This window comes from Trichosurus vulpecula, chromosome 6 (genome assembly GCF_011100635.1).
Source record: "Trichosurus vulpecula isolate mTriVul1 chromosome 6, mTriVul1.pri, whole genome shotgun sequence".
Classification (NCBI taxonomy): domain Eukaryota; kingdom Metazoa; phylum Chordata; class Mammalia; order Diprotodontia; family Phalangeridae; genus Trichosurus; species Trichosurus vulpecula.
This window is the reverse complement of record NC_050578.1, coordinates 774,551-785,655: the sequence shown is the minus strand read 5'-3', so window position 1 is coordinate 785,655 and position 11,105 is coordinate 774,551. Positions and strand designations below refer to the sequence as shown.

Below are 11,105 nucleotides of genomic sequence, written 5' to 3'. Positions count from 1 at the left end.
GGTACATTCTGCCTCTCAGCGTGCGGTGGTGACATGGGCAAGGTCCATTTGCGTCCTGGTCCCATGGGCAGTGGGGATGCCTAGCAAGCTGCCCAAACCAACGCCCAGGCCTCTAGACTCCTGCTGAAGGCCCCAGACTGGCCTTTGGTCCATCTTGTTGATTTTTTTAAAAAAGAAGAAAAAAAGAAAGAAAAAGGCTCCACGTGGTGACTTGGGTCTGTCGGGGTCTCCGTGGCGGCATCCTACCAGTCAGATCTGTGGGGCTGGCACAGCCACGCCCAAGCACTCTCACTGTAGCTTTGTACCCAGCTTTCGCTGTCTGTTTCTGGCCTCTGCTCTGGTGACCGTATACTCAAACCACAGGACGTTGGGGATGAGGCTTGTGTCTCGAATTAAGAAGAACTCAGATATGGGCCAGGCTGCTATCCTGGGGAACAGTGGAGTGAGGATCTCCTGTGTGAAGGCAAACCACGCGACAGCCATGATGCTTCCTGCAACCCCTCCATAGAGAACCTGGCTCCAGGTGTGGTACAACAAATACACTCTACTATATGAGACAAGAAAGGCTATTGTCACGAGGCCCAGAGAGAGCACGTCTCCATAACAAGTCCAAGAATCTGGCGTTGTTTGTTTGATGCATTCTTAAATAAAGGAAAAGGAAGGAGTAGACTGAGAAGAACCACATAAATTGGGAATGGCTGGAAGGCATTCCATATTTGGTATTCACCATGGAGTGCGTATCTCCACAGGGCCGGGGCTCCTGGATAATGTTCTTTATTAGCCAGTTGACCCCTTCGTTGAGTGCCAGACCCCCCAGGAAAGAAATAGTGTGAAGCTCTCGCTTGAATATGATGAGTGTCACAAAGCCAACAATAACGAAGATGGGGCTGAGGCTCAGGTAGGCAAGGAGGTGGCCTGAAAGATCACCTGCGGAATATTCGACGTGGGTGAGGGTCACCCGCCGCCATGAAGCGGGGAGCGAGCACTGTCCGTCCGCTGCCATCTTACCCTTCTGTTCTGTCTTCTAACACTGCCACCTCTCTCCTCACCACCCCACTCCTTGGTCACTGCAGTCTCCTATTGGTGAGACTGCCTGCTTCAGTCTCTCTCCATTCCAATCCATTCAGCCACTAAAAAGACTCTTCCTAAATTGTAGATCTGATTGTCACCCTTGTACTCAGTAAAGTTCAGTAACTATCTATTGCTCGTAGGAGCTAATGCAAAAAGCTCTATTTGGCATTCAAAGGCCTAAAACCTGCCCCCTCCTACCTTTGCAGTCTTCTTACACCTTACTCCCTAACACAGATTTTTCAATCCAGTAACACTGGCCTCTGGGGTGTTCCACAAACAAGATACTCCATGTCTCAACTGTAGCATTTTCTCTTACTGTCCCCCATGCCTGGAATGCTCTCCCTCCTCCACTTTGACTCCCAGTGTCCCTGGCTTCCTCTAAGCACCACCTAAAGTTCCACCTTCTACAGGAATGCTTTTCTAACACCTCTTAATTCCAGTGCCTTCCCTCTCTTATTTCCTAGTAATCCTGTATATAGCTTGCTTTGCATATAGTAGTTTGCGTGTTATCTCCACCATTAGATTGCAAACTCCTTGAGAAGAGGAACTGTCTTTTGCCTCTCTTTGTATTCCCTAGAACTTAGCAGTGCCTGGCACATAGTAGGTCTTAATCATTGTTCATTGAATTCATTGAAATGACTTCTTTTCTTCCTTCTTTGTTTAGTTCTCTATGTTGTCATTTGTTCCTCTTTTTTTTTTTACTACTTGTGGCATTGTTGTTTTTCAGTCATTTTGGGAAATTGGTGTTCAGTCATTTTAGTTATGTCTGACTCTTCATGACCCCATTTGCGGTTTTCTTGGCAAAGATATTGGACTGGTTTGCCATTTCCTTCTCCAGCTCATTTCATAGATGAAGAAATGGAGACAAACAGAGTTTAGTGACTTGCCCAGGGTCACACAGGTATTAAGTGTCTGAGGCCAGATTTGAACTCAAGAAGATGAGCCTGAAATTTGTCCCACTGGGCCACCTCACTGCTTTTATTATGTTTCTGTTGTTTTGACTGTTTGCAATTTGAATGTTCTAATTATATCTTTTTTTTTGCTAAGATTCTTCAAATTTTTCCCTTTTGTTGGATTCCATTTTTTTTAGTTGATAATAAGACTCAATTTTGAAATGACTGCATTTTAGGTAGCATCTTGAAATGCCTTTGCTTTTCAGCATATTTGATTCCATTGCCTTCTGCAATTTCTAAGTGGGTGTGGGATAATCTTGTGTTAATTGAATTACCTGTCCTTTGTATTCCAAAATATTGTTGGAAATTTGTAGGAATCAGTTTGTCATTGTAATTGTTAGATGTCACCACTATGTCTCTTGGAGTATGTTTTTGGTTTCTTTGGTTTTGCTTGTTTTTCCTAAAGGTTGTTTATGGATTCTTTAGGTTATTGCCTTGTCTTCTATATTCCAAAGAAGTAGGTATTTTTCTTGTCAGATATCTTACATTGTACTATTCAGTATTTTTTTTATTTTCTAAAAATTTCTCATGTTCTTCTGAGAGATTTATGATCTTTAAGTTGTCCTTTCAAATCTTGTCTTAGAGGTCAAAGGCTTTGTCTTTTATACAAATAATGTGTTCTTTTAACATGATTTCCTTTTGCCTTCCTTCTGCCAGATCGTCCCTGACTTCATTAATTTTTGTATTCCAAAGCTGTTCACTTCTTCTTTGACAAAACCACCTTCTATCAATATATTTTCTATTTTGTTAATTGAGCTTTTATATTAAGATTTGAAAATTATAAATTTAAGCCCTCTTTCTTCCTGCCCAATGCAGCCCTTCAGACTGGCCAATTTTTCCCTTGGCTCTTCTCTGCTTGAGCTCCAATCAGCAGCCAACTATTTTTCAAAGATTAGGGGAGGGCTAGAAAGATGTTCTTGATGTTTTCTCAGTAACTCTAGATATGGCTAATACAGGAGCTGCCCCAGACAGAGGGAACCATTCCCTCTCTTCTAATTTGACTAGACAGCTCTCATTTCTTTTATTTGTTGACTCTGAGGGATGGGTAAAAATGAAGGTAAACAGACACACCTGAAGCCACTGGGTCATCGGGCCCAGGCCCTCTATCAGAGATTTTTCCTGTTTGTGTCTCCTTGCCAGGAGTGTGGAGGCTGGTTGGGTTATGTGTGCTTGGTGGCTGAGGGAGAGCTTTAAGGATTAACATTCTCCCACATTAATTCAAAAGACTAATATCTTGTTAGTGTCCTTTCTGTTTTATTCTTTGGATTCACCTTGAATTCTCCTACTTTTAGTGCAGAAATTCTTATTCTGAGAGGGGATGGAGAATTAGTAGGGATGGACAAAAGTGACATACTGACCACCACCTGGAAGTCCCCACCTTTTCTCATTAATGTTCATGCTCAGATTTGTAGGTGTCATTTGGGGCTGCAGCCTCAATTTCTTCATTTTTTAATGTAACAGCATCCTGAAATGTAATTCACTGGCCAAATGTTGTCTTCAGTTCCCTACAGCATTGTTTTCTGTTGTTGTTGTCATTGTCAATACTTATTAGTAACTGAACAATTTTGAGTTGCTTGAATTTGCTCCTTTTTTATATTTGAAGATCTTTCGCCTGTCCCTGACAACATTTGTTGTTTATCTTTGGAACTGCTAAATTTAATCACTGTGTTTCATGGTGTTCAAGCACTTTGTTGCTTTTATTTTGGGGTGAGGCAATCTGTGGGCACCCTTGATTGGTGCTTTGTTCCCTATATGCAGATGGTCTGGGCCATTTCCATGCACTGGGTGCTGAATTATAGTATTTGGGGGATTTGTCATTGTGAATTGTTTGCTTTTGGTGTTTGGCCATGTTCTCCTGGAAGTCTAGTGATCCTTAATGTCTCTGTGCAGTTGGCCTTCAAAGTTGTGGTTAGGAACCCTTTGTTAATATTTTGTTTGGGTTAGGTTCATTTTTTTCTTATCTGCTAATTGAGATTTTTAAAATTGACTTAAAATATCTCACTTACTTTTGTTTTCAATTTCTTATTTTATAGATTTTGCTTTCTTAAAAAATTTCATAGATATCATAGATTTTACTTTTTAAAACAAAACAGTTTAAAACAATTTCTGGTTGTTGTTCCTTTTAGGAGTCTTAAGGGTTCTGTATTTCATTTGGTTTTGGTTTATTTTCCATTGAATTTTAATATTTATTGAAGGAGTTTTGTATTTCCTTCAGATTCATCTATCTATCCATCTGTGTATGTATGTATGTGTTCATCAGTGTCCAGCCCAGTCTCCCCTTGGCTGTCAGGGCTGCATCACCTGTTGCCTATTAGGTAATTTAAAATGAATGTCCCAGAGACATATGGAACTCACCAAGTCCATCTTCTCCAGCACCTTTTCTGTCAAAGCCACAAGTATCCTTATCAGATCATCATTTTGTAGCCTCAGCTTTATTCTGGACTTCTCCATCTAGCTCCCTCTATGTATCATCAACTCTTCCTATTTCTACTCCTCTGAAGCTTCCTCTTCCAATCCCTGCTCTCTGTTTATCAGGCTGCCATCTAAGTGCAAACTATCTTCACATCTTGCCTAGGTTCTTGCAAGACCCTCTTGGTTTTCTCTTGTCAGAGATCTCTTTTATTTAGCTACTACACTATTACTTCTAGCACTATTACTACTACTACTAACCAGCATTTACATAGCACTTTAAGGTTTATAAAATGCTTTACAATATTAGCTCTTTTCAATCCTTACCATAGCTGTGGGAGGTAAGTGCTTATACTTATCCCCATTTTATAGATAATGAAATAGGCAAACAGAGGTTAAATAATGACTTGGCCAGAGTCACACAGCTAGTAAGTTAGCATCTGATGCTGGATTCAAACTTAAGTCTTCCTTACCCTTGGCCCAGCACTCTATCCATTGAACCACTTAGGTACCTCCCCTAAATTTTGATGTAATTATTCTACATATGGTGTATAATTACTTTTTATGAAAGACTGGAGGGTTACAGTTGTTTGGAGAAAGTGTCTAGTCTTCCATCTTGTTAGTCATGTGACTCCCATCCACCAGTGAGCCCCTAATCCCACACTTCGTTAGATTAGATCTCAGAAAATAGACACAAAGCTCTTCATTGGACCCAGACGTAGCAACAATTTGGCTGTTGTGGGGTGTAAGACCCAACAAGACCAGCAACAAGAGCTGCCAGCACAGGTTCTCTTGATCTGCTTTACTAAGGAAAGTAACATTAAGGGGTTAACAATCTTATTCCAATCCAACATACAAATATCATTCACTTAATTCAGGGGAAAAAGCCAGCACGCTGAACTTCAGAGCAAATACAAATTACAAACATACACAATATAAACAGACCAAATCACAATTCATAGTTACCAAAAAGCATCAACATCTGGATTGACAATCCAAGAGGCTCTTAGAGTGGCTGCCCAGAGTCCCACACCACTCTTCCAGTGACTGAGAGCCTCAAGCAAACACTTCTGTTCTCTCTTTTTATACAATCCTTAGCCGTCATCTGATTGACTAGAACGTCATCAGATAGACCAGAACTTAGGCACATACCATTGGCTCTGGTCTTAGCAACTCCCCTAGGGCCCTGGGGGCTTCCCAGCCTCTCTCAAACTGGGGAACTAGTTTGCTAACCAGCCTGGGGCTTAGCACTTAGCATTCAATCAAAGATGCTTAATTAATTTAGTATTCTAAAACAGTAAAAAAAAAGTCCCACCTTAATTACTAATACATCAGATTTAGTGGTTTTCCACCTTGATAAAAACTAGAGAAGATGGACTCTGACATGTTTAAATCATTTTTGAGAACCCAGGGTCACCCCCCTCTCATGATGACAAGGGGCAAGGGAGTTCTGCTAGTTACTACCTTTGTGACCTTGAGTAAATCACATCGATTTGCCAAACCTCAGCTTTCTCTTCTGTAAATGGAGAAGTTGGACCCAATGACATGTAAATATCCATCTAGTTTTGTCTACGATCTTCTAGCTCTAGTGGAAGAATATTGAAATTACCTCTACTAGCTACCTCAGAGAGCTAAAGCCTGTTCTTTTTCTTTGACAATATAATAATGACAACACTCATAATTATTGAAATTGTTTGATTTTATTTTAGTAAAAAGCCCCCTAATGTGCACATTTCAGAATGTCAGGTCTAAGGACTCTAATGAGGTATCCACAATAGTAATGGTGGCTAGGGACAACCTGAAAATGAAGAGATACGGTAATCATTTTTATCCTTTATGATGCCAAAATAAAGATTTGTAATGTATTTAATCTGTGTCCTGCTGATACAATTTTAGGATCTGATCCAGTAAAAAGGCATTTATGGGAAATGCTTGTTCCTGGAACATGAGTGACTTCCAGAAATATTTCCTATGCATCCCTAAAAGAATTACTTTTTTATTATAAATTGGAATGAGAGAAGTCATTATTATCATTTGATTCATTTCTGAGTACTGGTTATACAATGCAACTACAATGGACCTGAAATAAGGATGAACAATTTTTCATGTGAAATGTATAAAAATAATTAATTTCCCCTGCCTTCCTGGAGCTTAGAGTAGGAGAAAGCCTTGGGGATGGGGTAGATTTGAGGACTGATCAAGTCTGTTCCCTAGTGATTCAGCCTAAACTACAATGTAAAGGAGACCATATGTCGGTATGATTATCGTGCCTTGTACCACCAGCAGGAGTATAGTCAGGGGTCTCATGATAAGAATACACAAGCATCGATGCTGATCTCACCTAACTTCCAATGCCTTGATGCTTTTTCTCATAGTAGGACTCCATCCTGGGTGTTTAGCATGAAGGTGGCCTGTCCTCCATGGATGACGGCCTATAGTTTTACTGTTGGTTCTTTTGGTGCTCCCCTGAAAATCCCACATCTTTCATTGAAGGCCTCCAGGAGCCTTTTTCAGCCTTACCTGCCCTTCTCCCCCAATCCGGGCCATATTCAGTCTTCAGTCTATCCTCCATACCATTCCCATCAGGGGGCTTATGGAGAATCTTTTATTTACCAAAAAAAATGTCTAATGACAACAAAATCTACGCCAGGGGTGCACTGCCAAATCATAATGTGAAATTTAAAAAATGAAAAACCTGGATTTGGGGAGACAGGCAATTGAAAGAAGTTCTCTTGTTGCATGACAAAATATGGTGGCTTATCTTTCTACTGCCATTATGAATGAATGAAAAGAAAGATCTCCTTGTACTCCAAAATTATAATGGATGTTGCATTAGCAGTGCTCAAATAGAAAAGCACCTCTGTGGAAGAAACTCTCCCTATGTTGGAAGATGCCCTCTAGTTTTTGAAACTTCTGGCACACTCACTCAAGGATCCCTTGAAAATTACTCTATGTTTGAGGCATGTTGTGCTACAGCATCTGCTCAAATTTATGCCAAATTAGCCCCCATTAATCTGTTCCTTTACCAGCCAAGTAGAAGGCATTTTAGTTCATAATAAAGCAAAGAACCAAACATTTCATTAAAGAGAAAAACAAAATAAATGACAAGAACAGGTCCTTCCCTTTCCATCATAAAGGTATATTCTTCTATAAGTTGTGGCAACTATTTGGAAAAGGGTAAATCCCAGGAAATATGTAAAACCAGGAACACCAAAGATGGGAAGCACACACAGCCAGGGCAGCCTTAGTTGCTGATGTCATGTCAATGAAGGATTTCTTTTTGCCTCTTAAAACCACTTCTTGTTCTCCCACCCTGCCACTGTCTTTCAGGAATGCCAGTGGGCTTTTATCTCACTGAGGTAGACTCCTCTGGAGAATGTTTCTCCTATGCCTCTACTAAGCAACATGCTCTATGCTGGGTGTCACCATAGAATTGTTTTTTGCTATATCCTGGTCTTAGCAGGTAGGTGGTACAGTGGATAGAGAGCCAGGCCTGGATTCAGGAAGACCTGAGTTCCAACTTGTCATCACATGCTTACTAGCCCTGTGACTCTGGGTAAATCATTTAATCCTGTTTGCCTCAGTTTCCTCATCTTTAAAATACACTGGAGAAGGAAATGGCAAAAGCCAGTCCCTTTGCCAAGAAAACTTCAAATGAGATCATGATAAGATGGACAGCACCGAAATGACTGAGCAATGACAAAACAGGGCTTAAGCTGAGTTACTCTACCCTTAGGAGGAAAAGGTCTATTCAAGTCTTTCATTCCTTAGTCCCAGGGTCTCTTTCATCTCATTGTGAAATAGACCTGATCCAAAAACCTAGAGAAGCTATTTGGCTCATGACATTTTACCTGCTCCCTGCTTCTCTCTCATGCACATGCGTGCATGCGCGTACACACACACACACACACACAAACACACACGCACACAAACACACGCACAAACACACACACACAAACACACAAACACACACACAAACACACGCACAAACACACACACACACAAACACACACAAACACACACACAAACACACACACACAAACACACACACAACAAACACACACATACAAACACACACACACATACAAACACACACACACACAAACACACACACACAACACACACACACACACACACACAAACACACACACACAAACACACACACACAACACACACACACAAACACACACACACAAACACACACACACAAACACACACACAAACACACACACAAACACACACACACACACAAACACACACACACAAACACACACACACACAAACACACACACACAAACACACACACACACACTCACCACTTTGTCATTGTCAGTTAAAACTCTTATTTAAGTTGTCTTCCCAAAATCCCTGTTGACTCCTGTATGGTCCCTTCACATCATTTTCGTGACTATGCTGCATCAAACTGGACTATTGTGAAGCATCCCTATTCCCCAGGATTCTGCCTCTGGTCCATGCAAATCAACTTGGGAGCAAGGCCCAAACAGCCACCTGGATCCAGTGTAGCTGGCTACCTTTGCTTTACTTTCATCCAGTGCCCTAATTTCTTCCGGTATAACATGCTGTATATCTCAGTGCATCTCTAGGGATATCCCCCCATTATTCCTTATTTCTGCTATGTGCCAAGCCTACCTCCTTCTCCAGGTAAGGCTGTCTGTATCCTATAATACTCCTCAGGCTCTCCATATCTATGCCCGTTTTGTCTGTTTGCAGCAGAGACTCTCCCTGAGTTTATGGCCACAGGACAATAATATCTGGGTCCTGGCAGAAGGGGCTTGGTGTCTGTTATTCCATCAGCATGATCAAACACCCATGCATTGGCATTCATTATTGACGAAGCACTTCTATTATATTTGTGATAGAGAGAAAGGCTCCTATAGAGAAAATAGAGTCTATATGACAAAGGCACACTCCTCCTCAAATAGGATGCTGGTGGCCAGAAAGCCACCCTGGGAGCCAGGAAGACTTGGGTTCCAATCCTACCTCCAGCACTGATGGAATGGGTAACCCATGGCAATTCCCTGAGATGGAGAAGATGAAGGGAAGGTGCTGACCTGCCTTGGTACAATAGAGTTTCTTTATGTCAATGAAATTACAAGGAAGAACAGAGATAACTAAGTTATTGTCCAATGTCATTGCAACACAATGGGTTTCTCCATGGACAAGTTCTCTACCAAAATAAAAAGATCTTGTTTTCTGGAAAAGATACTCCCTTGGGCTTTTATTTTACTAGAGATCAGTGAATTCTACCTGGAGATAAATTCTCCACTTTTTAAAACACTTTTCAGTACTTTTCAACATCTTTTCAAATCACTGCTAACTTCATTTATTTTATTCTGAGATCTATAGGATTCGTTTCCACATGACTTAAAAACATTGAGAAAAACGTATGAAAGACACAAGCTTCATGCTCATTCTTGTATCTGGAATATTATAGAGGAAAGTCTATGTCATTCCTTTTGAGATAATTCTGGAAAAAAGTCTTTAAGGAAAAGACCCAAATGCTCAAACATGGCCTCCCAATGTATGCTCCACATAACTCAGAGTATGGGGGAAGCTATTTAGTCATCCAAGAAAAATAGAACAAAGAAAGCACTGATTGACAATTTCTAGTGGAACACCTCAGGTGCCAGAGGGCTGCCTGGGTCAGCTTGTAATTACTGAACCTGCTCCCTGGGAAAGAGATTGAAAACATTGGGACTCCAGCAGCAGAAATTCAGGACGCAGTATTTGGCCAATATGCCAATTATCTGTTTATGAACCATCCACAGGGTCCCACCATAACATGAAGCAATTCATTAGCCCCCTTGATGATTGGTGACCTCCACCTGGGGCCATGCAGATACATTTGGGAAAGGAAAGGGAAAGCTGCAGATAATTATATACACTTTACACTGACCCCAAGTACTGCAGTAGCAGTGGTCATCTTTGGTGTGAGGGCCCAATGATGTTACGATCAAGTTAAATATGGGAAATGGAAGACCTTCCAATGAATGTCAAGGGATTTGAAGAATTTCTACGATCTAGAGCAAAGGTGAGGAAGGCATTTACATTCTTCTTAGTTGATTGTTTCTGATGAGCCTGGCAATGACTTCGGGAATATCCTTGTTTCTTTAGCAAGTAAAGATCTTTGAGCTTAGAAAAGAAAGATGAGGCTAGAGGCACCACCTAGAACCCTCCTGGGCTGGCCTTCTTAAATCAGTTTTCATTCACTATCTGCAATTATGAACTATCTCCAATTGTTCAGGGGTTTTACAGGGGCTAGAGGAGCTGGTGTGGTGTTTGATGGAAATGGCAGTCCTGGTAACTGATTCCTCTCATTCTGAAGCTGCCTCCCCATTAGAGTTCTATGGATCTGTCTACCTTAAAGTGCTCGAGAAATGGGGACATTATAACCATCTCAATGATTGTCCTTAGTAGTCACCTCTGGGTAGATAACATCCTCTCTCCTTTCTTTACTGGAGCTCTTGTTGGTAGACTAGTGATTGAGAGGATCATCACTATCACCACCAAGGACTTTAACACACAAAGTGAGCAGGGCTGTCCCACACAACTGTCCCCCTCTGAGGGCAAGCAGTGATGAAAAGAAGGGAATCATTTACATTTTTAATGAGTGATATCAATCAGCTTTGGGTAGAATTCTAGGGAGTGTAA

The 11,105-nt window shown here is 41.1% G+C and overlaps 1 protein-coding gene across 1 annotated transcript; it reads right to left on the bottom strand.

Annotated features, from left to right (window-relative positions):
- Positions 1-233: 233 nt before the first annotated feature.
- Positions 234-1,003, bottom strand: LOC118853825 (dolichyldiphosphatase 1-like). Its single transcript, XM_036764047.1, is given in 2 exon segments — positions 234-595; positions 597-1,003. Coding segments are annotated over 2 exon segments (714 nt in total). The 3' UTR covers positions 234-288.
- Positions 1,004-11,105: the final 10,102 nt, after the last annotated feature.